General features: G+C 34.5%; 1 protein-coding gene across 1 annotated transcript; it reads left to right on the top strand.

The window, feature by feature from the left end:
* The first annotated feature begins 2,576 nt into the window (after window positions 1-2,576).
* On the top strand, window positions 2,577-3,176 carry LOC131597876 (uncharacterized). The gene has a single exon (XM_058870535.1). It carries the CDS (start codon window positions 2,577-2,579, stop codon window positions 3,174-3,176), a length of 600 nt encoding a protein of 199 aa, XP_058726518.1.
* The last annotated feature ends 23,084 nt before the right edge of the window (window positions 3,177-26,260 follow it).

Below are 26,260 nucleotides of genomic sequence, written 5' to 3' on the forward strand. Positions count from 1 at the left end.
TCTTATATATTGGAAGATTCTGACATAATAATAGAAAACATATTTATGCTCTAAAATATTCTAGTGTGTAAATAACAATTCTTTTTATTGATCTTTAGTATAAATAATATTTTTTTGCAATTATTACAACAAACTTCCATGTTATAAAATTAATTAACGCATTTTAATTTTTTTTTAATATTATCATTTTTTAACAAATTTTGAACTTAACATAAGAGTTAAATATTCTCAAGTTTACATGCTAATCTCTCGTAAATATTTGATAATATTAAATTCTTATAAAAATGCATAAATTAATTTAAGAACTTGAAAGTTAGTTGTAATAATTTCAAAAAATTATTATTTATATTAAAAATCATTAAAAAATTGTTATTTACATAGTAGAATATTGTAGAGCATAAATATGTTCTCTATTTTAATGTCAAAAATCCCTAAATATATTAGGATTCATCATATTATCATGTCAATACAAAAGATAGGCGAAATAAAAAAAACATTAAATATGAATAGTTAGGGAGAACTTACCAATATTAATTCATGTTGTAATATCACCGTTGATTTTTTATTTTATCATTATTTTTTTTTTGCCTTTTAAAATTTTTTACAAACTCATAACGAATTCATCTAGTGTTATAACCTTAAGATGATAATTGTAACAAATATTTGATTAATTACATGTATACATTCTCACCAAAATAAATAAATAAAATAATTATATTTTTATTTAAAAATAATTTAAAAATGATATAATTTAAAACATGGATTATATTATTTATTAAAAAAAATACGATATTATAAAATTATTTGGATCTGTTGACATTTATATCCCTGAATGATAATAAAAGAGGCACATGTTCTATTATCAACATCAAATTGTTTTGTGCCAAATGAATCTCCACTTAAAGATTGAATTGAATTAGAAAAATTACATTTTACTAAGAAACATATTAAAATGATAAAGGAGGTTTGCAACAATCTTATAAACTTCATGATAGTGCGTTTCTTGAAGATATATTATCCTTTACAAAATGCTCTTACATTTACAACTTTTGAAAGAAATATATAATTCGAATGAATATCTTATTTCACTACTAATGCAGTTGAAATATATAGATGATGGTTGACATGCCTGCAGTAAGTGAAATTCACAATCAAGCATTGTTATTATTACTCAAACATCGGGAAATTTTATGACTAATGACATATGTAGAGTCAACTATATTAAACTATGTAATTAAATATATATATATATATATATATATATATATATATATATATATATATATATATATATATATATATATAATTTTAACGTAAAGAATCTTTAAGTTAAATAAAGAATGTCAAATACAAGTTTAAAGTGTCTCTGAATGGTGCATCTTAAAAAGAAAAACTTTGAATCCTATATATAGTGTTAGGCTCTCTATTCCTTCACAAAAATAAGCGATGTGAGATTTTTTTAACACACACACACACACACACACACACACACACACACACACACACACACACACACACACACACACACACACACACATATATATATATATATATATATATATATATATATATGTATATATATATATATATATATATATATATATATATATATATATATGTATATAACCAAACCCAACCTTTTATGAAAATAAATAATATTGTCACACCAAAATACATACACACAAGAAAACATGTTGTATGATCTATATTTGTGTGTGAGTGATATTATGACTATTTGCATCTTAATCGAGACTCGAGTCAAGAGTAATAAAGTTGCTGCTACTAGAAATAAACTTAATCTTCCTGGTAAAGTTGTGGATAATTATACGCACCATAGTAATGGCAGGCTTTGGATCATATGGAATGATGATGTGGTTGATGTTAGAGTGGTCAGTAGCAACAGTCAATACATACACTATGGCGTTCATGATTCCAATGGTTTGTTTAAGTTTTGGCTAACTGCTTTATATGCCCATAATCAGCTGGATCTCAGAAGGAGATTATGGAAGAACTTGGAGTCCATTCACCATAATCAACAGGGGCCCTGGTGTGTGGTTTGAAACTATAACAATGTTCTCACAACACAGGATCGCATTGGTGGAAACCTGGTTACTGAAGCTGAATTTGAGGACCTTCATGCTATGATGAATGTGACTGGGTTAGGAGAAATGGATAGTGTAGGTGATTTTTATACTTGGTTTAATAATCAGAGTAGACACCCCATTCATTCTAGAATTGACAGACTTTTGGCTAACACAGATTGGATGCAAGCTTATAATAAGGCAGTGTTACATATCCTCCCTCGAAGTATCTCGGATCATGCCTTGATGCACTTAATGATTCCTAAAGCTAGACCATAATATCGTGTGTTTAGATTCAGTAATCACCTCATAGAGATAGAGGGTTACAATAAGACTGTGTATGATAGTTGGAGCAAACCAATGAGGGGTAGTCCTATGAAGAGATTATGGAACAAACTAAAGAGACTCAAGTTTGACTTAAAAGTGTTGCATTCCCTTGTTAATGATATTAGGGCTAAGTTGTTAAAGAGCAGAACTGATCTTCACACTGCCTAGATGTTACTTATACAGAATGGAATGGACAGTCAAGCCATAGAGAGGGTGAAGGATCTCACTGAGGAGGTTATCAAATGGAACCACCTGGAGGAAAAGATTATAATGCAGAGATCAAAAATCGATTGGTTAAAGATGGGTGATGAGAATAGTACATTTTTTTATGCCTATCTCAAAACCAAACAGAAAACCAAGAGTATTATAATGCTGAGGAAGAATGATGGAACAGTCATAACAAAGCAAAAATATATTGAACAGGAGATTCTTGAGTTCTACAGGAGCCTTATGGGGACTGATAGCCCTAACCTAGTCCATATTAATGTAGAAGCAATGAGGAAGGGGAAGCAGGTTAATTGGGAGCAGAGAGTTTATCTTCAAAGCAATGTGACACTGTCTGAAATTGAAACTGCTCTCAAAGGCATTGGTGATCTTAAGAGTCTAGGTGTCGATGGATATGGAGCAAAGTTTTATAAGTCTAGTTGGAATATCATAAAAGAGGATGTGATCTCAGCCATACAAGAGTTCTTTAGTCAGGGGAAGATGCATAGTAACTTCAACAAAACAGTGGTGACCCTTAATAATTGCAAGGATTCTCACTGCTAGATTGGGTAAGATCCTGCCCAGTATCATCAACCAAAACCAGGAAGCTTTTGTGCCAGGTCAGCACCTGCAGAACCATATCATGCTAGCCTATGAACTCATAAAAGGATATGGGAGGAAATCAGGTAGTCCAAGATGTATGTTTCAACTTGATCTCCAAAAACCATACGACATGGTGAATTGGAATGCCCTCCAGAACATCATGAGGGAAATTGGTTTGCCTAACAAATTCATCCATTGGACTATGGCTACAATCAGTTTTGTGTCATATGTTTTCAATGTGAATGGAGAGATCACACACTCTATGGAAGCTTGTAGAGGCATTAGGCAAGTGGATCCTATCTCCCCCTTGCTTTTTGTGCTTATGATGGAGTACTTGAGTAGATTGTTAGCCAAAATGAAAGATAACCAGAGTTTCAAACTTCATGCCAAATGTGAAAAACTGGGACTGACTAACCTAACCTTTGCCGAAGACATCCTTTTGTTTTGTAGGGGGGAGGAAAAGTCAGTCAGGATGCTTTTTGCCACCATTGATTATTTCTCTAATTCCACAGGTCTGGTGATGAATTCTCAGAAAAGCAAGTTTTTTTGTGGAGGAATTGATGATACAACAAAAGCTGCATTGAGTGAGATCATGGGGTTTGAGGAGGGACAGTTACCATTTAGGTATCTAGGGGTACCTTTAACTAGTAAGCGCCTGAATATCACCCACTACCTTCCCCTCATTGAAAGAATTGTTGGTAGAATCACCCACTGGACATCAAAACTCATGAGTTATGCTGGCCGTATACAGCTTATACAGAGTGTAGCTTTTCCTATAACTCAATTCTGGCTCCAATGTTTTCGAATTCCAAAATTTGTGTTACATAGAATTGATGCCATTTGTAGAACATTTCTATGGACAGGTAAGCATGAAGGGAGTAGGAAGAGTCCTATAGCTTGGGAAACAATATGTAAACCCAAATGCAGGGGTGGTCTAAATGTGATTAACCTCAACATATGGAATAAAGTTACCATATTAAAGTGCCTATGGAATATCTACAGGAAAGCTGAGAATCTCTGGGTTATCTGGATCCACAGTTACTACTTGAAAGGGGAACAAAATGCAGCTGTAGCAGAGGGTAATAATTGGTCTTGGATGTTTAAAGCTATTATGAAACAGCGGGATATTCTTCCAGACATTCCACAGATATGGGACAAGATGTTAAATAGCCAAAAGTTCTCTATGAATTTGATTTATGCAGCTTTAATGGAGGACCACAATCGTGTGCCCTGGAGGTGTCTGATGCAACATAACCCTTCTAGACCCTGTGCGATCTTCACCATGTGAATGTTGTGCCACGGAAAGCTCCCCACCAAAGATAGATTGTCCAGATTTGGTTGGATTCAGGAAACACATTGCAGGCTCTGTAAAAATGATTCTGAATCTATTCCCCACATTTTCTTCGTGTGCAGAGTCACAAAGGATATATGGAGTGCCATTTTGAAGTGGATTGAGGTTAGCCATTCACCTCAAGAGTGGAGCATGGAATTACCGTGGATTTTGGAGGCAACTAGAAGGAAAGGATGGAGGGTTTGGTTGCTTAAGCTGGCAGTATCTGAGGCCATCTATCGTATTTGGCAATACCGGAATGCGATCATTTTCAATAGTTTTACTAATGTTAATGCAATAGATAAGATTATGAATAGTATTTATATATATATATATATATATATATATATATAAAATATTAACTTAAAGAATCTTTAAGTTAAATAAAGAAAGTCAAATACAAGTTTAAAGTGTTTCTGAATGGTGCATCTTAAAAAGAAAAACTTTGAATCCTATATATAGTTTTAGGCTCTCTATTCCTTCACAAAAATAAGCGATGTGAGATTTTTTTAACACACACACACACACACACACACACACATATATATATATATATATATATATATATATATATATATATATATATATATATATATATAACCAAACCCAACCTTTTGTGAAAATAAATATTATTGTCACACCAAAATGCATACACACAAGAAAACATGTTGCATGATCTATATTTGTGTGTGAGTGATATTGTGACTATTTCATGCATCTGTCGCGGGGAAAAATCGATATCTTTTTCGGGATGAGACACCTGATGCCTTATTTAGGCTCGAGTGCTCATGAAAATGATTTTTCTTTTGTTTTTGTCACGACCAAACTTTTTATTATTTCCAAAGTAGGAAAAAGAAAAAAGTTGCAATAACCTAAAAACAGATGCAAAGTCCAAAACTAAAAGCAATGCAAAAGTGGGGGAGAGATTCCGGGTAAGAGGGTTGGTTATACGAAGGGAAGGTATTAACACCCAACGTATCTATAGTACTCTACAGGCTTCTTTGTTATGTTTGTTTCATTCTATGTTATGGTGGAGGTTCTTGTGAGATAGGTGGGACCTAAGGTGTTTGTTTGATTATGCTCGCAAAGATCATCGCGATCCTCTGCATACATATCCCTTAGAGGGAATCAGAGCATCTGTAGCTCGGGGTCTACGGGTGCTAAGGTTTGAGTGGTTTGAGGGAGAAGTTTTGCTCGCCAAGGATACGACCTTGTGCCTACGTATTCTCAAAGGGATGTTGAGAAAGTCAGAGCAATCGTAGTTCCCACTTATGCTAGTGGAAGCAAAGGATAAGAGACAAATGTCATCTTAATGTTCGATGTATCTAATCTATATCATCACATACATCTGTTTGATTTTTGTTTGAAATCTTTTCATTATAAGCCCTGGGCTGTGCCACTTATGGCGCTTAGAATGATAAAGATGTTTTTTTGTTTAACCAGCCTTGTGGCAAAAACTTTCAATGAAGTCAGTCTTGTGACAAAAAGTTTTGATTAATCAGCCAGCCTTGTGGCAAACGTTTCAATGAAGTCAGCCTTGTGACAAAAACTTTGATTAATCAGCCAGCCTGGTGGCAAAACGGTTTGATTTGATTAGCCAGCCTTGTGGCAAAAAGAAGTTTGATTGATTAGCCAGCCTTGTGGCAAAAAAGTTTGATTGATTGATTGTTTGTGATGATATAGAAGAGATACTCCTATCATAGAGATGAAAAATGTCTAATCTCCTAGGGTATTTGTTTTTGGATTATGGGGATGCTTATAAGAAGCCCGTGGGTCCTTGTACGAAGCCCAAGAGGAGGCTATCCGAGGGTCCTTGCATTGTAAGCCCAAGAGGAGGCTATGGGAGGGACAATCCAGGGTCCTTGCATTGTAAGCCCAAGAGGAGGCTATGGGAGGGACAAGTCGTTTTTACAAAGCCCAAGGGGAGGCATGGTATAGTTGGTTTGAGCTCTTAGAGCAATTTCACCGGGAAACCATACTCTATGTCCTAACCTAAACTAGGGAGATTCTTTGCACGAAGCCCAATAGGAGGCTATGGGGAACCTAGTGTTGTACTAAGTTGAACAAGTATATATAACATGAACAAACACATGAACAAGTATGAACAAACATGGACAAACATGAACAAGTACGAACAATTACATATATATGTCAGGGTGTGTGTATATAATGGAGTTTATGAAGGAAATATACCTGTAAGCATGATCCATTCGTATACACGGGGCTCGGGACTTATACTCGGGGAGAGGCCCATTGAGTTTATTCAAAAGCTATGTAAACAAGTATTTACAAGGGAGATTGGGACTTATACCTACATGGAGGCCCATGGTATTTTTGGGAAGATTTAAAGAAAACCTTCATTTTTGATTTGTTATTCGAAGTTAAAAAAATCAAACTGATCGAGGTATGTACAAAAAGGTGTATGTACAATGAAATACCTAATTTCATGTAAAGGAATGAGACTTATACCTATGTGGAGGCCCATGTTTTATTTTATAAAACATGGTTGATTGTTCTGTTAAAAAGAGGTTTGTCATTTGAAAACAGTTTGGAAGTTTTGTTTTGAAAGAAGTTTTTTGTTGTTTTTTTTAAAGAAAAACTGTATAAAGAATAGGAAAGGGACTTACACTCTCTAATATTCGAGAGGCCCATTGAGTTTTGAAGAAAAAAACCCTAATTTTGATCTTGTTATTCGAGGGTTTAAATCAATTTGGTCGAAGTATAAAAGATAGGTATATATATACAATGAAAAAAACCTAAATTTATACAAAGGAATGGGGCTTATACCATAAGGGATGCCCATGTTTTATTTTGAAAATCAATTGATCAATCCAAAAAGATTTAATCAAGAGTTTTTGAAAAGAAAAATAAAAAAGAAAAGGTTTATTTGTTTTAAAACGGTGATCGTTTGTTTTCTTAACGGTTTGAAATTTTTGAAAGAAATCAATTTAATTAAGATAAAAGCAAAGATTATACTTAATTAATACCTAAATGATTAGGGTTTTGATCACAAAATATTTACAAGTAGTTAATTTTGAAAAATCAAATGAAAAACAATTTTTAAAGTATTTAAAAACACTTAAAAACATGTCATTTTAAACCTATTTAAAAATGTATTAAATAAATATTTTTTTGTGATTTTTTTGGATGTTCATAAAATATATATATTAAAAAAGAGTGTGCAAAAAATGAAGTGGAAATGATGAATTTTGATTGGTTAAATTAATTGATGAAGTTGTAAAGAAAAGTGAAGAAAATAAGTGATAAAAAAAATAGGGTTTGGTCCTTCCAGGGTTTGAACTCACGCCCTCTCTCTCACCGACCAAAACACTTGCCAACTGAGCTGCGCACGCAACTTATAATATACACGCTTCCATTCAATTATATTTAAAACTAACATTTGAAATTTTTGAACAAAAAATGGCGCCAAGAACACCATCCCCATTTGATTTTGAAAATTCTTAAAACTGAGTTGTTTGGATCAAGTGAATAGCCTATCTTGCTCGATTTTTCACAAGGAACACAATGGTGCCATTTAATTTCATTTATTTTCACTCTAAGGCCATTGATTTTCTGATGAACACGAAGAACCCTAATTCTAAGATTGATCATGAAATCGTGTATGTGCAAGATAATTAGCAATTGATTGAGGGTTAATGATCCATGCATATGCAGAAACAAGATGGCAAAGCAATATTTCATTTATGATGCGTGTATGTATGAGTTTGAAGTTCATAGCACTTACCTTCAAAAACGGCCAAACTGGAGATTGAATTTCGAGCTAGAGGTGTTACAGATGCTTTGTAATGATCTGGATAGCTTCAATGATGATTATGGAACATGTCTGGATGCTTGGAGTGAACTGAATTCATCTGAGCAAAGCCATGGGAGCCGATCTGCAGTTGCTTGGAGTAAGGATCGAGCTTGATGATTCTGATGTTTTAGGCTATATGTGAGTGTTTGGATAGTTCATATGTGACATATATGAGGTGTTGGAAGTGTTAGTTTGGACAGAATTGAGCTTGAATGGATTTTGGAATGATAAGACTCATTTTATGTTCATATGGAGGTTGAAGAGTGATTCTGATATTTGAGGTGTTTTGGGGCGTGTGAATGGATCAAACACATCCCATATGATGTTTATGAGTTGTGGGAAACATCACTTTGCTCAGAACTTCAAAGGTTTGGAGGTTGGAATTTCTCCTTCTTTGAAAACTAAGAAACTTGCATTCTAAGAAAGGAAGAAAAACCTATAATTTGTGAGGTTTTGGTGTGATTTTGAATGAAGTTTGGACCTCTATTTATAGGCCAAGGATTTTGAATGCATAGCTTTGCAAGTTGATCAAAGAATGGTGATTTGGCATTTGGAGATAAAATGGAATCTTTACATTAAATGCAAATGGTTAAAAGTGACTTAACCATGGTTAATCTTCCAAGCTTCTTATCCTCTTCCATTATGATCTTCAAATCAGAAAATATCTCTCAATTATTGCATTGATGCATCATTACTTGCATTATAGGTCATATAGTATTGAAACTTAGTGAAAATGGTTTGAAATTTCAAGTGAAAATGATCACTAAATGCATAATTCAAAGCCATAGCTATGCTCCATATTTTTTCATGCTCTTGGACATTTTGGAAAGCTCATGTTACACACTTCAAAACCCTAGTTGAAAGTTTCTTCAAGACCTTTAAGGAAATGGGTGAAAAAGATCCATGAACTTTGAAGAAAAAGAGATTTTAAGTGAAATTTTCAAAAGATACCAACTTTGAAGCTCCATATCTCTTAAATGGTTGATCTTTTGGAAAATCATTTTATGTGACAAAGTTGTTTATTGGATCAAAATCTACAACTTTCATGTTGGAAGTTTTTTTCAGTTTGTAGGTGAAATTTTGAGTTATTCCCTTCCAAAATTTGGAAAAAATCATTGAAAAACACAGAAATTTTTCTAAGTATGAAAGTCAAACTTTTGACTTTTTGATTCTTGATTGATTTTCTTGATTTTTCTTGATCAAATGACTTCATATATCATATATTGATGTTTCAAAACTTCAAAAGTCATGGTTGACCAAAATTCCCCACAAGTCAATGGTGATCTTGTACAGTTGACTTTTTCAAACGAATCGCGTTTCTGGAGATTTCAAATGAACCAGGCTATCCTCACCAAATGAATGGTATGAGTGGATCACATTGAATTATTAGAGGGCCTTGAGCCATTGTTTAAGTTGTGGCACCATGTTCTGATTAAAAAGTCAGTGGTTCAGGTGAATTAGGTCAAAAACCCTAATTGTCGACCCTGATGAAATTGATGACTGTGGGTCTTGAATTGAGATGTAATTTCCATTGGATATTGTCATAGGGATCATTTGAAGATGATTGAAACCTTTGAGTGATCCCTTGGAGCTTTTTAGGGTTTCCCAAATGTGATCCCTGATTTCAGTCCCTGATAGTTCAAAACCCTAATCTGATGATTTGAAATTTCACTGTTGATCAATCCTGGTGCAGGAGATGTCCTGAGCCAATGGATTAGGTCAAAATGATGTAGTTGGGGTCTTGAGGTCATGTCCCAGGTCATTAGGTCAAATCCTGAGTAAAAATTAGGAGTATGCTATCTTTAGTCAAAACCTTAATCTGATCGATTCAGAGCCTTTGAGCTTGTTGAAATGGATTTTTGAGGACCAAATGTTGATTGTTGATGAAGATAGTTCCTTTGAGATGAAGGGAGAACAAAACCCTAATTGATTGTTACTTGTACTGATGAATGATTTCTTGATTAAACCTTGCTGAGCACAAGTAGCAAACACAAGCTTTGCATTTTGTTAGAGATGCAAATGATGCATATGCAATGATATGAGGTGGTATCTTAGGTCAAGAATTGGGGTATGACAGCATCACTACGTAATAATACTTAAAGACCATAAGTGGATATTCTATCTAGTTTTCATATTAACTAGATATTTATTAATGTGTCGGTATGTTGTCATCACGTTGAATAATTTCATTTTTCAAATATTAAAATCAATCATTTTTATATTATTGATAATTTTTACATTCCGTTAATTGGTTACAAAATTTGAATTATTAAATTTTCACTCAATAGTTTAAAATAAAATTTTAAAAGAATTAAAATTTTTAAAAAACTATTTAAAATAAAAATTCTTTAAATTAATGTTGTATATATATATACATAAGACATATATATATATATATATATATATATATATATATATATATATATATATATATATATATATATATATATATATATATATATATATATATATATATATAATTATATGGTTTCACATAGTTGACTCTTTGCATGTCATAATATTTCTTGAAGTTTGAGTGATAATAATAATGCTTGAATGTACTTCAATTTACGGCCGACACATCATCCGTCATTTGTATATTTCAACCGCATTAGTAGTGAAATATATATTCCATTCTAATTATATACTTTCATTAGTCTTCACTTTTTTAAGAAAGATACTGTCATTGTGTTTATAAAATTGATGCATGTGTCCTTTATCACCTCCTTTATCACTTTAATATATATATTTCTTGATAAAAAGTATTTTTTTTTCTATTTTGTAGTGACATAATGATACAATGAATACTCCTATATATTGAAAGATTTTGACATAATAATAGAAAACATATTTATGCTCTAAAATATTCTAGTGTGTAAATAACAATTCTTTTTAATGATTTTTAGTATAAATAATATTTTTTTGCAATTATTACAACAAACTTTCATTTTATAAAATTAATTAACGCATTTTAAAAAAAAATTAATATTATCATTTTTTAACTAATTTTGAACTTAACACAAGAGTTAAATATTCTCAAGTTTACATGCTAATCTCTCATAAATATTGTAAAAATTTGATAATTTAATTTAAGAACTTGAATGTATGTTGTAATAATTTCAAAAAAAACTATTATTTATATTAAAAATCATTAAAAAAATTGTTATTTACATAGTAGAATATTGTAGAACATAAATATGTTCTCTATTTTAATGTCAAAACATCCCTAAATATATTAGTATTCATCATATTATCATATCAATACAAAAGATAAGCGAAATAAAAAAAACATAAAATATGAATAGTTAGGGAGAACTTACCAATATTAATTCATGTTGTAATATCACCGTTGATTTTTTATTTTATCATTTTTAATTTTTACCTTTTAAATTTTTTACATAACGAATCCATCTTGTGTTATAACCATAAGATGAAAATTGTAACAAATATTTGATTAATTACATGTATATATTTACACAAAATAAAATAAAATAATTATTATATTTTTATTTTAAAATAATTTAAAAATGTTATAATTTAAAACATGGATAATATTATCTATTCAAAAAAAGAAATATGGTATTATAAAATTATCTGGATCTGTTGACATTTATATCCCTGAATGATAATAAAAGAAACACATATTCTATTTTCAACATTAATTTGTTTTGTGCCAAATGAATCTCCATTTAAATATTGAACTGAATTAGAAAAATTACTTTTTACTAAGAAACATATTAACATGATAAAGGAGGTTTGCATCAATCTTATAAACTTCTTGATAATGCGTTTCTTGAAGATATATTATCCTTTATAAAATGCTCTTACATTTACAACTTTTGAAAGAAGTATATAATTCCAATGATTAGATATTTTACTACTAATGCAGTTGAATATATAGATGATGGTTGACATGCCTGCAATATATTTAATTCACATTAAAGCATTGTTATTATTACTCAAACATCAAGAAAATTTATGACTTATGACATGTGTAGAGTCAATTATATTAAACCATGTAATTAAATATATATATATATATATATATATATATATATATATATATATATAGAGGAGGGTTATATTGACTCCAAGAGTAAGTGTCCAACACTTACTCCAAATCATAACCATTGATTTTCATTAATCTAACGGTTTTAATTGATCACTTAATCTAATTATTTTTGGAAATATTTTTTAATATAAAACTTTAATTAAAATCGTTGGATTAATGATAATCAATGGTTATGATTTGGAGTAAGTGTTGAACACTTACTCTTGGAGTCAATATAACCCTCCTCATATATATATATATATATATATATATATATAAATATAATATTAACTTAAAGAATCTTTAAGTTAAATAAAGAAAGTCAAATACAAGTTTAAAGTGTTTCTGAATGGTGCATCTTAAAAAGAAAAACTTAAACTCTATATATAGTTTTAGGCTCTCTTTTCCTTCACAAAAATAAGCGATGTGAGACTTTTTTTAACACACACACACACACAAATATATATATATATATATATATATATATATATATATATATATATATATATATATTTTTATATATATATATATAACCAAACCCAACCTTTTGTGAAAATAAATAATATTGTCACACCAAAATACATACACACAAGAAAACAGGTTGCATGATCTATATCTGTGTATGATCTATATCTGTGTGTGAGTGATATTGTGACTATTTCATGCTTCACCATGTAATAATACTTAAAGACCATAAGTGGATATTCTATCTAGTTTTTATATTAATTAAGTATTTATTAATGTGTCGGTATGTTGCCATCACGTTGAATAATTTCATTTTTCAAATATTAAAATCAATCATTTTTATATTATTGATAATTATTACATTCCGTTAATTGGTTACAAAATTTGAATTATTGAATTTTCACTCAATAGTTTAAAATAAAATTTTAAAAGAATTAAAATTTAAAAACAATTTATTTTTAAAAAACTATTTGAAATAAAAATTCTTTAAATTAATGTTGTATATATATACATAACATATATATATATATATATATATATATATATATATATATATATATATATATATATATATATATATATATAATTATATGTTTTAATATAGTTGACTCTTTGCATGTCATAAAATTTCTTGAAGTTTTAGTGATAATAACAATGCTTGACTTTGACTTCAATTTACGGCCGACACATCAACCATCATCTGTATATTTCAACCGCATTAGTAGTGAAATATATGTTCCATTCTAATTATATACTTTCATTAGTCTTCACTTTTTTAAGAAACATATTGTCATTGTGTTTATAAAATTGATGCATGTGTCCTTTATCACCTCCTTTATCACTTTAATATATATATTTCTTGATAAAAAGTATTTTTTGTCTATTTCAGTTGAACCTTTAAGTGAAGATTCCTTTGGCACAAATGAAATTGATATTGATAATGCAATATGTCTCTCTTCTATTATCATCCATGGATATAAATGTCAAGAGAGTCAGGTAATTTTATAATATTGTATTTAATTTTTTTGTGAGTAGATAATATAATTCATGTTTTAAATTATTCCGTGTTTAAATTATTTATTTATAAAGTTTTAATAATTCATTTTACTTAATTTGGTGTGAATCTATGCGTATAGTTAATCAAATATTTGTTACGATTTTCATTTTAAGGTTATAACGCAAGATGAATTCGGTATGAGTTTAAAGAATTTTAGAAGATAAAAATGAAATTTAAAATGATAAAATAAAAACCAACCGGCGATATTACAACATGGATTAATATAGATAAGTTCTACTTAACTATTCATATTGCATATTTTATTTTATTTCGCTTGTATTTTGTAGTGACATAATAATACAATGAATACTCTTATATTTTGGAAGATTTTGACATAATAATAGAAAACACATTTATGCTCTAAAATATTCTAGTGTGTAAATAACAATTCTTTTTAATGATTTTTAGTATAAATAATATTTTTTTTCAATTATTACAACTAACTCCCATTTTATAAAATTAATTAACGCATTTTAAAAAAATTTTAATATTATCATTTTTTAACTAATTTTGAACTTAACACAAGAGTTAAATATTATCAAGTTTACATGCTAATCTCTCATAAATATTGTAAATATTTGATAATATTAAATTCTTATAAAAATGCATAAATTAATTTAAGAACTTGAAAGTTTGTTGTAATAATTTCCAAAAAACTATTATTTATATTAAAAATCATTAAAAAGGGGGAGGGGGGAGAATGTAATACCCCATATTATTCTAGGCATGATTATTCATATAATTATGAAGTGTTAAGAGGGAAATAATGGATTAATGATATTTAAGAGAAGGTTAGTTGGAATAGAAAGATGTTGGTTAGAAGCAAACCAAATGGCAAGGTGGTAATTTTGGTTTAGTTGAGGGGCACATTGAACCTTAACCTTATATTGCATGCCATTTGATTGGTTAGTAGAGGCACATCATTCCAAATTCAGAATTTTGTGAAAGAGAAGTGGAAGAAGTCTTGCATCTCATTTCATGTTCTATTTTCGTATTCCATGGACAGCTCTCACTAAATTGATCATAACTCTCTGCTCACAACTCCGATTCAGGTATGTCTCAAAGATTTGGATTCTACACGGAATTCTCTTCGATTTGGTATATTATTTTGTTCTAATAGCTTGTTGATTTATGGAGAAAAACGAGTTTGAAGTTAGAAGGTCCATGCTGAATGTGTGTCAAAGATTAGTTACGGGTTTGATCATGTTAGAGGTGAAGTGTTGATCAAGGAGGAAGTCCAATGGCAGCAAGAACACAATCTTAACCTCTCTAAATCCATGGTGAGTCCTTAGTTAGAGACTTTGGGGAAAATTATGGGAATTGCATGTTTGGGGTTTAGGGATTGTGAGATAAATCCATGATGCTAAAACATGCTATGAGATAATTGTTGGTTGTTTGTGATGCATACTATTATTATATGTTGTAATTTGACACATGCAGGTGGATTCAAGGGGTTAAGGCACCCCATGGCAAAACTAGTGAACTCTGTGTTTTTCTGCATCTGTGATGATCCGCTGAGCGGACTTAGGTCGCTTAGCGGATACTGATTGCTTTTCCAGAAAATCGTGAGTCCGCTAAGCGGAGGAACAGTTGAGGTTCGCCACTAGAATACCCTCTAGCATCTCGCTAAGCGGATGCTGTTTGTAAAACAGTAATTATCGCGAGTCTGCTAAGCGGACAGGAGCCGCTAAGCAGAAGATGCTGACTGCAGAATTCTGTTCTTATCCCTTGAGTGCAGTTCTGGTTTTTATTTGGAACCAGACTCCTCCATATTCGATTATACGTACCTATTGATGGTATGTGACGCTGTTAAGCATTAAATTCTAGTACTTCCATTTAATTACTTGGAATTGTGAATTATGCATAATTTGAATGTGATGGTGTAACTACTACTAATCGTTCCTTAATGCTTTATGAATGCAATGTGATGGAACATGAGAATGTGTTGATATCCAAATTTTTTTTCTTAAACATTCGGATTGGATTGTCTTATGACCTTATGCTTGTTGTGCATGCGTATGCTTGAATCGAAGTGGCCGGGGGCTAGGTTGAGATATACCTCTTACTATGAAGTCAAGGTATTTTCCAGGACCATGGGATCCGTAGAATAGTCCGATGATGTGATCAAAGGTCGTGCACCTGAGCTACCGTTGCAGTGTGCTCGTGAGTACCGTATGGGGCTTTGTACTCACTTGGTGTTAACACACTTGCGTTTTCGGTATGGTGGGATTATATGGCCACGTATGCCAATACATTTTCAGTAACTCACCTCTAGTGAAGTCATGTAGACTACTACTAGGCTTTCGCCTGGTGGGCTCATGCGTCAAGGTGGCGGTTTGTACTCGACATAACTCACATTCTTGAAGAAGGTTAATGGGACAATGTCGCCAATTAGGTTAAGGTCATCTCGCGGCCATTTAGGCTTGTGCGAACCCGTTTAACCATCTTGCAGTGTGCTTGTACAAGTCCTTTGACAATAGGCATGGGCGAACCCATCGAGGGTGCGTTCATTCTATAATCTAGCCGAGGTTTATTACACTTCTTTATTCCCCGTATATGGATACGGGTTTTGCATACTTGTCTGTGTTATACTTGTGATATGATGAGCCCTATGGTGGACAATTCATGTGTTTTCTCCGTATTTGTACCGGATGTGAGGATAAACCCCGAATCAATGGTGGATTCGATTTTGATGCATGTACCCTGTAGATCCGAGTGGACCCATAGGATAGGAGGACTCACTCAGATTTAGTAATCTCACCCGAATCAACTTATATTTTTTTCAGGTGCAGTTTAGTAGCTTTTGACAGATAGCATGTTCGAATTGATGGCTTGAAGTGGTGTTGGCTCGAAGACCTCGTTGGTTTTAATATTCCGCTGTGCAAGATCCATTGAAGACTCATGTATTATGATTATTAGTAGAATTTCATGTTGTACTCAATATGGATATTTCTATATCTATTGCTTTTGTATGTACTCAATATCAATTTTTAACGTTTCATGCATAATATACTAGTTAATTATGTATGGGGTATTACAGTTGATATCAGAGCAGATCGATTCTCGGCTGAGCCATGAGACATCACTAGCGAATCCTTTCCTCCTCACATGTGTGCATTGCTAGCCTGATTTAACTAGTATTTCATTCAGTCGTTGAACTTGATCAACTCATCGAATGAGTGTGGGACGGTAGAATTACGGCAGAGCCGCCACGAGGACTCGTAAACCTGTAAGTGTTGTGAACCCAAGTAGTTGGAGTGGTATGAGTAATGGATTGTTTGGACGTTGTAAGTGAATGATATTGGAGTCTTCAAGCTTAAGGAGAGCGTTTGACGCGAAGTAGTGATACTCGAACGACCAAGGTATGGATCGAGACAACTAGAATCCCCAGGATTTTGACTGGACGAAGTGAAATTTTCTCTAAGTCTTGGTAATAGCAAACAGGATTGAGTAGGTTCCTTGTAAGTGAGATTCTCCAAAGGTGTTGAGCTGGGAATTAGTAGGATTCAATAACGATGATGTCGCCGGTGTTAGGTGTGACTGGTGAGTTGATAGGACAGAATAACCTTTGGAAATGCGGACAATGGAGTCAGACCTTTCTTATTGTGCTAGTACGGATAGTAATTGGATGGGCGGAGTATTAGATCCTGATACAACTTGAAGTACCCTAAGCGAGAGTAGTTATCTGGTAAGGGTTGGTGGAATGTACGAATGTGGTAGCTTACGATTGGGCGAAGCTTGGGTACCTTGTCGATAGGAGAGGATGTATATTCCCGTTCTTATCATTTTATATTTAAGTTCTAGAACTACGCTAGATGGAATATGAAATGATGTTGAAGCGTGAAATGCAATAACCTAAGTTATTTGTTAGTTGTAGTTTGTCTGACCCCGAGTGAAGCCATATAACTACGCTTGGCGTTGGGTGTCAAGGCAAGTAAGAACTAGCATCTATCTGGAACGTCAGCAGGATGATCACAGTTGTGTCGGTTGTTAGGAACCATAGTATTCCTATATGAACTGAATTATCCTTGGAATATCATGCATGTGTGGGACGAGTTGGTACGCGCATTGCATGGTAATCCAAAGTTGAACTTCAATCTTCGTGTTTGGCGTTTTGGCTTTCCGAGTAAGTAAACCTTGACGTGTAACACTCTCAGGTTTTAGCATCCTAAGGAGTGTAATTTGAAGGACTTTAGGAATGATGAGCCTATTGGAGGCCTGTTCAGACACTTGTCGGTTGTGACTTTAGGTGTCAAGGCAAGTAAGTGTAGCAACCTACCCTAAAATTGAAGGTTTAGAGTCGCCACCTATTCTAACGAGGCGAATAGGAAACCTCACGCAGTTATAAAGATTCCGGGTAAGATTCTATTTGAGGTCGAGGGAAGGTATTAGGCACCCTAAACCCTTTCCTAAGGTTTGCATTGCAAGGTCAAGGTTTGTGGCAAAAAGATAAAGAAAGGTAACAGACAGCTTAATAGAGTTAAAAGGCTAATTATATTGACATGATTAGAGTTTGGAGGAGGGGGACTCGCCTTGTTGTCAAGTGCCTATGTACCTCCTTAGGGAGGATCAGAGTCTATGTAGTTCGGGAAAGGGTTGTACGCCTTTAGAATTAGAATGAGGTTGTTATGGTTTGAAGGCTTTTGAATTGCCTTATCGTAGTTATGATAAATCGTAGTTTTGAAAGAGGTTTGGGAGGTGTTTTAAGATTATGGGCGTACAACCCTGATTTAATATGTCTTTGTTAGGTCCGATGATCAATAGGTTTGATCATAATAATTAACAAATTAAATTGTGTATCACTGATTACTCTGATCAATAGATTTGATCGTCGCGGGCAGCGAATGAACTGTGTTTTAACAAGTTATTTTTACCATCAACTCTCATAACCGATAGATTCAGCTATTACACGATGATAGATTAATTTATGAGTTAATTATTATCTCTTATCTAAGACGACCAATAGATTCAATCGGATCAATAAGAGAATTTCAAACAGGATAAATATTAATGTTAAATTAAATTAATAAAATTAAATCAATTAATTTTCATCTCTCGTTAATGCGACTAATAATAATAATCGGATCGAGGAGAAAATAATTATATATAAACAATAAAAAAAATTATTATCCATTCTTATTATTTATTTTTTTTAAATGACAAGGGGGTGTATTTTAATTTTAATAGCCAAATTAGGGGGTGTCAATATCAAACAAAACCTGGCCCATTAAGTGAGGCTGAGTGATCCAGTGTGGCAGACTTGAGGTTCATGGTATAGGGACTAGGTCTGGGGCGTTAGATCTAAAGGGCAAAGATCCAGTGGCTAGATCTGAAGGATTATGGTGGACCTTAGGGTTACAGGCGCATGGGACCACTAACAGACTTTGTTGTAAAAATAACATGGGAGCGATGGATCGAACCCTCGTCCCTTCGCTTACTCAATTTCGCCCAAGCCAATTCAACCAAACACGCGTTTTGTTTTATACACGCGTCCAAATTATTAAATAAAAACAATAAGTGAGGCTGAGTGATCCAGTGTGGCAGACTTGAGGTTCATGGTATAGGGACTAGGTCTGGGGCGTTAGATCTAAAGGGCAAAGATCCAGTGGCTAGATCTGAAGGATTATGGTGGACCTTAGGGTTACAGGCGCATGGGACCACTAACAGACTTTGTTGTAAAAATAACATGGGAGCGATGGATCGAACCCTCGTCCCTTCGCTTACTCAATTTCGCCCAAGCCAGTTCAACCAAACACGCGTTTTGTTTTATACACGCGTCCAAATTATTAAATAAAAACAATAAAACTAAATAAAAATCACGCGCGCGAAATTCAAACTGGCGAACCAGACGATGCCAACTCATCGTCTTCCCCACTAGCCCTGTAAAACTTCTGCAGATTAGCTACGAATCTACTAGGGATTCTTTCGTAGCAAAAATTACCTGGATAATAGCGAGTTGCACATACCATTCAATAAACGTTTCACACCTATTCAAAGCAACTCGTCTAGACCATGCGAATTCAACTGCATATTTAGTTTGACCTAATTTTAACTCTACGAGAAAACCCTAAATCAAGATTAAGAACCCTAATTCGGCCTCCAATGGCCGAATGCGATTTATGCCCTAAAACTTAAATCCAATCACACAGAAACATCCAGAACATCATTATTGATTAAAATATGCAATCAATTGCTAACAATAGTGTATGTTGATGCAGAGTAGTGATCCCAACACCTTCAGAATGATTCCAGGAACCTTTTGCACCCTTCAATTCCTGTTGTAATGCTCTAATTCTCCCACACCGAATTTGAGCTTCTTGGTGATTTTTTGTTCTTTATGCGTGTACCTCTGGACAGAATTCTCAACCCTTATTCATGTGGTATATGTTAGGTACTTATAGGCAACGATTTAGGTTAACAAAATAGTCCAAAATCTCATTTGAATCCAATCTTGCAACTTTGAGAATTTTGATTAAAAATTTGATTGGAAGCTTTCTAATTTTGTCAAATATTATACCAATCTTTTCCTAATTAATTGTGCACGAAAATATTTCATAATTTTGACATAATTGTGATTGGAAATAGTCAATATGAATCTTTTTCACATAATACTTGATTTTTCTTTAATTATATTATTTTAAATAATATTTAAAATCATATAAAAATTAAATAAAATATGAAATTCGTGGCCTATGGTTTGGATAACTTGTGGATCAAGTTTGAGTCATAAAAATATAGGCCCATTTGCAAGAAATTCAATTTGGACCTCCTTTATTTCACATTTGGTCCTCTAAAATTACCCAACGTTGACCCAACATATCTCACTCAATTTTTAAGCTATGAGGGAGTTCTGGGACTTTTTGGAAACCTCGTGAGGTCCTCTATAAGCCACTTTGGAACATATTTTCCATTTGGAGCTTTTATCTTAACCATATCCTCTTTGACAAAAAACTGCTTTTGAAGGATGCTTGAAAAGGACCTGTAATCTTTTGCATTATACCTCTCAAATGAAGCATTTCTAGCCTTGGCTTGTGAGAGACAAAGTTGTAGATAATCCAATTTCCTTCAAAATAGGCTTTGAGTGAGGAATTTTTGATGTTCCATGTGAAAGTTATGGTCAGTCAAAGTTGAGTTGACTTTCTCCTAGAGAAACCCTAATTTGAACCTTTTTGTATTTGTTCATCTCTGAGTTTCTACTGATGAATCATGATCAAATTTTGATCAAATGATAGATATACACTTCTATACTTGATGTTTGATCAATGATCAGAGGTTTGGACCATGCTTTGATTGTGGTTGACTTTTCAGGTTTAATCAATTGACTGTGAATTTTGGAGTTTGTTTGAGCAGGTACCTTTTGGAGCTGAGCTTTGACTTTTGCCATAGAGTTATCCTAAGTCACTATGAAACATAGAACTTTGATTGAGAACCTTATCTTATTAATCCTTTCAAGAGAACCTCAAACCCTAGCCTTAGGAGACCCTTGACTTATGGAATGTTGCTTGGATAGAACCCTAACTGTAGGTGGGATAAAGAAGGCAAATTTTGGGGTATGACAGCTGCCCCTGTTCAATCTTCTTAAACCGGAAGAATCCGATAGGCGTGCGTGCCTGTCGCAGTCTGAAGGTGGAAGATTATTGAACACTGAAAATGCCCTAAAATTTGCTGGTACTGTGGAATGCAGAGTAGGTGCATTGCTTGGAAGAACACACTGTGTTGTTCTGATACATGCATGACGTGGCGAACTTGTTTCGAGAAGCTTGGAAAATAAATCCCTATTTACGGAGAGGCATGACTTTGTATTTTGCCACGGGACTAACGTGATATGACATAACTTATTGCACTCGGGGACTAACGCAATAAGTTATGGTTGGGATTGAAACTAAAATTGAAATTGAAATGAGTCTTGGTACAAATGTACCAAAGAACACGGTGCCATATCATCGCTAAAGGACTAACGTAATAAGACGTAACGCAAAGGTCACGATTTGGATTGAAATTGAAATGAGTCTTAGTTACTTACGTACCAAAGAACTCGATGCCATATCATCGCTAAAAGACTAATGTGATAAGACGTAACGCAAAGGTCACGATTTGGATTGAAATTGAAATTGAAATGAGTCTTAGTTACTTACGTACCAAAGAACTCGGTGCCATATCATTGCTAAAAGACTAACGTGATAAGACATAACGCAAAGGTCACAATTTGGGTTGAAATTGAAATTGAAATGAGTCTTAATTACTTACGTACCAAGGAATTCGATGCCATATCATCGCTAAAAGACTAACGTGATAAGACGTAACGCAAAGGTCACGATTTGGGTTGAAATTGAAATTGAAATGAGTCTTGGTTACTAACGTACCAAAGAACTCGGTGCCATATCATCGCTAAAAGACTAACGTGATAAGACGTAACGCAAAGGTCACGATTTGGGTTGAAATTGAAATTGAAATTAAAATGAGTCTTGGTTACTAACGTACCAAAGAACTCGGTGCCATATCATCGCTAAAAGACTAACGTGATAAGACGTAACACAAAGGTCACGATTTTGGTTGAAATTGAAATGGAAATTGAAATGAGTCTTGGTTACTTACGTACCAAAGAACTCGGTGCCATATCATCGCTAAAAGACTAACGTGATAAGACGTAACGCAAAGGTCACGATTTGGATTGAAATTGAAATTTAAATGTGTAACACCCCATACATACATTGCCTAGGATATACGTATATGGCATTAAAATGGTACTCGAAAATCATAAACATAAGCAGCGGAATAGATAATGTATAAGTACAAGTACAAAAGCCCAAACTGTCATGGCCAAGATACAAAAGTTCCAACTGGTACAAATACATATCCATAGTACAAAAGATGGAGATACAAAAGATCATAGACTACAACAGAATGCATCTCCAAGAAGCATCAACTCGAATGGGGTGAGATTACTAAATCTCAGTGAGTCTCCCTATCTTACGGGTTCACTCAGTTCTATAGGGAAGATGCAACAAAATGGATTCACCGAGAATCCAGGTTGTCCTCACGGCTAGGTACAAGTACACACATGGGTAGCATCACCATTGGTAGTCCCATAACCAACCAATGGATATAACAAACAATCCAGCACAAGCCATTACAAACAAGCATGCAGACCCGTACACCGGTACGAGGAATCCAGAAGTAGTATCCGCTTATCTACCTAGGCTGCACTAACCACACCCTCGGTGAGTTACCCCTGTACATCGCGTCAAGAGACTCGCATAAGCCCACCGCACCATGAATCAGATGAATCCCATGTGATTTAGGCCTACATGGCTACACAATCTCATCTGTGATGAGTTACCGTAATGACTTCCTAAGTGGCGTCACTACCCCATCAATCAGGTATATACACAGGTGGTTATACAGATGCGAAACGTCTACGAGACAGTACAAGCCCACCGGGTGAAAGTCTAATAGTATTGCCTACGTGGCACCATTAGAGGTGAGTCCGAAGTGATGTAGCCTACATGGCATCACGACCCCACCCTACCAAGCACGCCGATATGTTACATCAAGGTGGGAAACACCTTTTTGAGACCCTCACCAGCATATCGCAATGGTAGCTCAGGTGCACACATACATACCGAGCACGCCGATGTGTTACATCAAGGTGGGAAACGCCATTCAAGACCCTCACCAGCACATCGCAACGGTAGTCCTTGGAACCATGTCCGTAATAACCGTGCATTACCACCTAGTAGCTTAAGCCTACTCCGATTCAAGCATACATAATAACCATGCTCAAGGAGCCATACAATCCACTCATTCCAAATGTTCAACCAGAACAATGGAAGTCTACATCAACATACCATAATAATAGACCATATAAATGCATTTCATAACATACGAGCATATCCAAAGAATTACGGTCATATCATGGGTTTTAGACAATTAAAACACATATCAGAATGTCATACAAGTCATAAGAGGCCTTCGGTTCCGATACGGAACAAAACTGCACTCATATGGGAGAAATATCAATTCTGCATCAGACCAGTTCGCTACAGCGAACTTCTGTTCGCTACAGCGAACTCAAACAGAAGCAAACTTCTTCAAATCCAGGTCTGTTCACTACAGCGAACTCCCAGCGAAGCCCCGATTCGCTACAGCGGATAAATCAACTCAGCTCCCAGGTTTATTCGCTACACAATTCGCTACAGCGAACCATTCGCTGCAGCGAATGAAAGTTCGCTGCAGCGAACTCTGCAAAACAGCAAAAATGCAGAAACGCATTTGGGGTCCCCAAACCCCAAATTTCAACATGCAGCCATTGTTGATCAATTAATAAGCTATGGTAAACATACATATACTCATTGTTACTAGAATGGAGGGTTAAACATGCATTTGTAGGATCATTGAAGCATTTACTCTCAAAAACCCTTAACCCCAAAAATGGCATAAATCCAATAGAATACCCCAAGGTCTCTATCTATGAGACTCACCTTGAAGAGGAGCAGTAGGAGCTGCGAAAATCAGAAGAAAAAGATGAAGATTGCTGAATTAATGGTGCATGCAAGGTTGATGATGAAGTTGTGTTATGGGCCTCCTTCTCCTTCCTCTAGCTTTTCACGTTTCCTTCCTCTTCTTACTCCAAAATTCTGTTTGTTTACCAAGAATAGCATGAGTTTCAAGCCAATCACATCCTTAAGTCTTTAGTATTAGGTGCAAAGACCAGAACACCCTCCAACTAGACTCTATTTACCATGATGCCACTTAGTTAATATCCAACTATAAAGTTTCTTTAATAATAATCTCTTGAAATAAAATATTAGGATATTACATTCTCCCCCCCTTAAATAGAATTCGTCCTCGAATTCGAAAACTTACCAGAATAGGTGAGGATACAACTCTCGCATCTCTGGTTCGATCTCCCAAGTGGCTTCGTCAGGACGCGACTCTTCCCACAACACCTTGACAAGGGGTATCTCCTTGCTTCTCAATGACTTACTAGCATACTCCAGAATACGACACGGCTTCGGTTGGAAAGAAAGATCTGGTTCAACTTCAATAGTATCCGGTAGGATAGGATGAAACGAACCCGGCACAAACTTCCGCAACTGGGACACATGGAATACATCATGCAGCCCGGATAGTGAAGGAGGCAACGCTAACTGGTATGCGGCTTCACCTATCCGTCTCATGATCTGATAAGGTCCTACGTATCTTGGGCTAAGCTTGCGTGTCTTAAACGGTCCTTTCAATCTCAACCTCGGTGTCACCTTCAAGAACACATGATCTCCTACATCAAATTCCAACGGTCTCCTTCGTTTGTCTGCATAACTCTTCTGTCCATCTTGAGCTTGTTTCATCTTATCTCGAATCATCTTAACCTTCTCCGTGGTTTCTTGAATTATGTCTGGTCCAAGAATTCCCTTCTCGCCAACTTCAGACCAACATAAAGGTGATCGACATTTCCGTCCGTACAAAGCTTCATACGGTGCCATCCCGATACTCGCATGATAACTGTTGTTATACGCGAATTCTATCAAAGGTAAGTTATCTTTCCAACTTCCACCAACTTCCAAGATACACGCCCTCAGCATATCTTCAATGGTTTGAATAGTCCTTTCTGTTTGTCCATCTGTCTGGGGGTGGTTAGAAGTGCTCAAGTTCAGATTTGTACCCATCTCTTGATGAAAAGCTTTCCAAAATCGGGAAGTGAACTTCGGATCTCTATCCGATACAATGCTAGATGGTACACCATGCAACCTTACAACCTCCACTACAAACAGCCTCGCAAGGTGAGAAACCTTGTGAGTTGTCTTAACTGGTAAGAAATGCGCGGACTTGGTCAAACGATCCACTATCACCCATATAGAGTCATGCCCACCCAAGACTCGTGGTAGTCCCACAATGAAGTCCATGGATATACTGTCCCACTTCCAGACAGGAACATCCAACGGTTGTAGCATACCACCGGGCCTTTGGTGTTCTATCTTCACTTGTTGACATATCACACACTGCTCTACATAGTTAGCCACATCTCTTTTCATACCGGGCCACCAAAAATTCCCTTTCAAGTCTTGGTACATCTTGGTTGATCCGGGATGAATGGTGAATTTGCTCTTGTGAGCCTCGTCCAGAATTAACCTCCTTAACTCCGCGTCATTTGGCACACACATCCTTCGTCCAAAAAGAAGGAGTCCATCAGATGTACGAACAAAATCTGGAAGGTTTGCTTTAGCTTGCAATTCTACATCATTCCACTGTGCTTGACGGATCCTTTCCCGCAACTCATTCTCAATACACAAATTACTTATCAACACACCCGTTGGTGCCCACTCAAATT

The sequence above is a fragment of the Vicia villosa genome, linkage group LG4, assembly GCF_029867415.1.
Source record: "Vicia villosa cultivar HV-30 ecotype Madison, WI linkage group LG4, Vvil1.0, whole genome shotgun sequence".
Classification (NCBI taxonomy): domain Eukaryota; kingdom Viridiplantae; phylum Streptophyta; class Magnoliopsida; order Fabales; family Fabaceae; genus Vicia; species Vicia villosa.

Excerpts from the sequence above, each read along its gene's own strand:
- LOC131597876 (XM_058870535.1), top strand. The coding sequence starts at position 2,577 with ATGTTACTTATACAGAATGGAATGGACAGTCAAGCCATAGAGAGGGTG.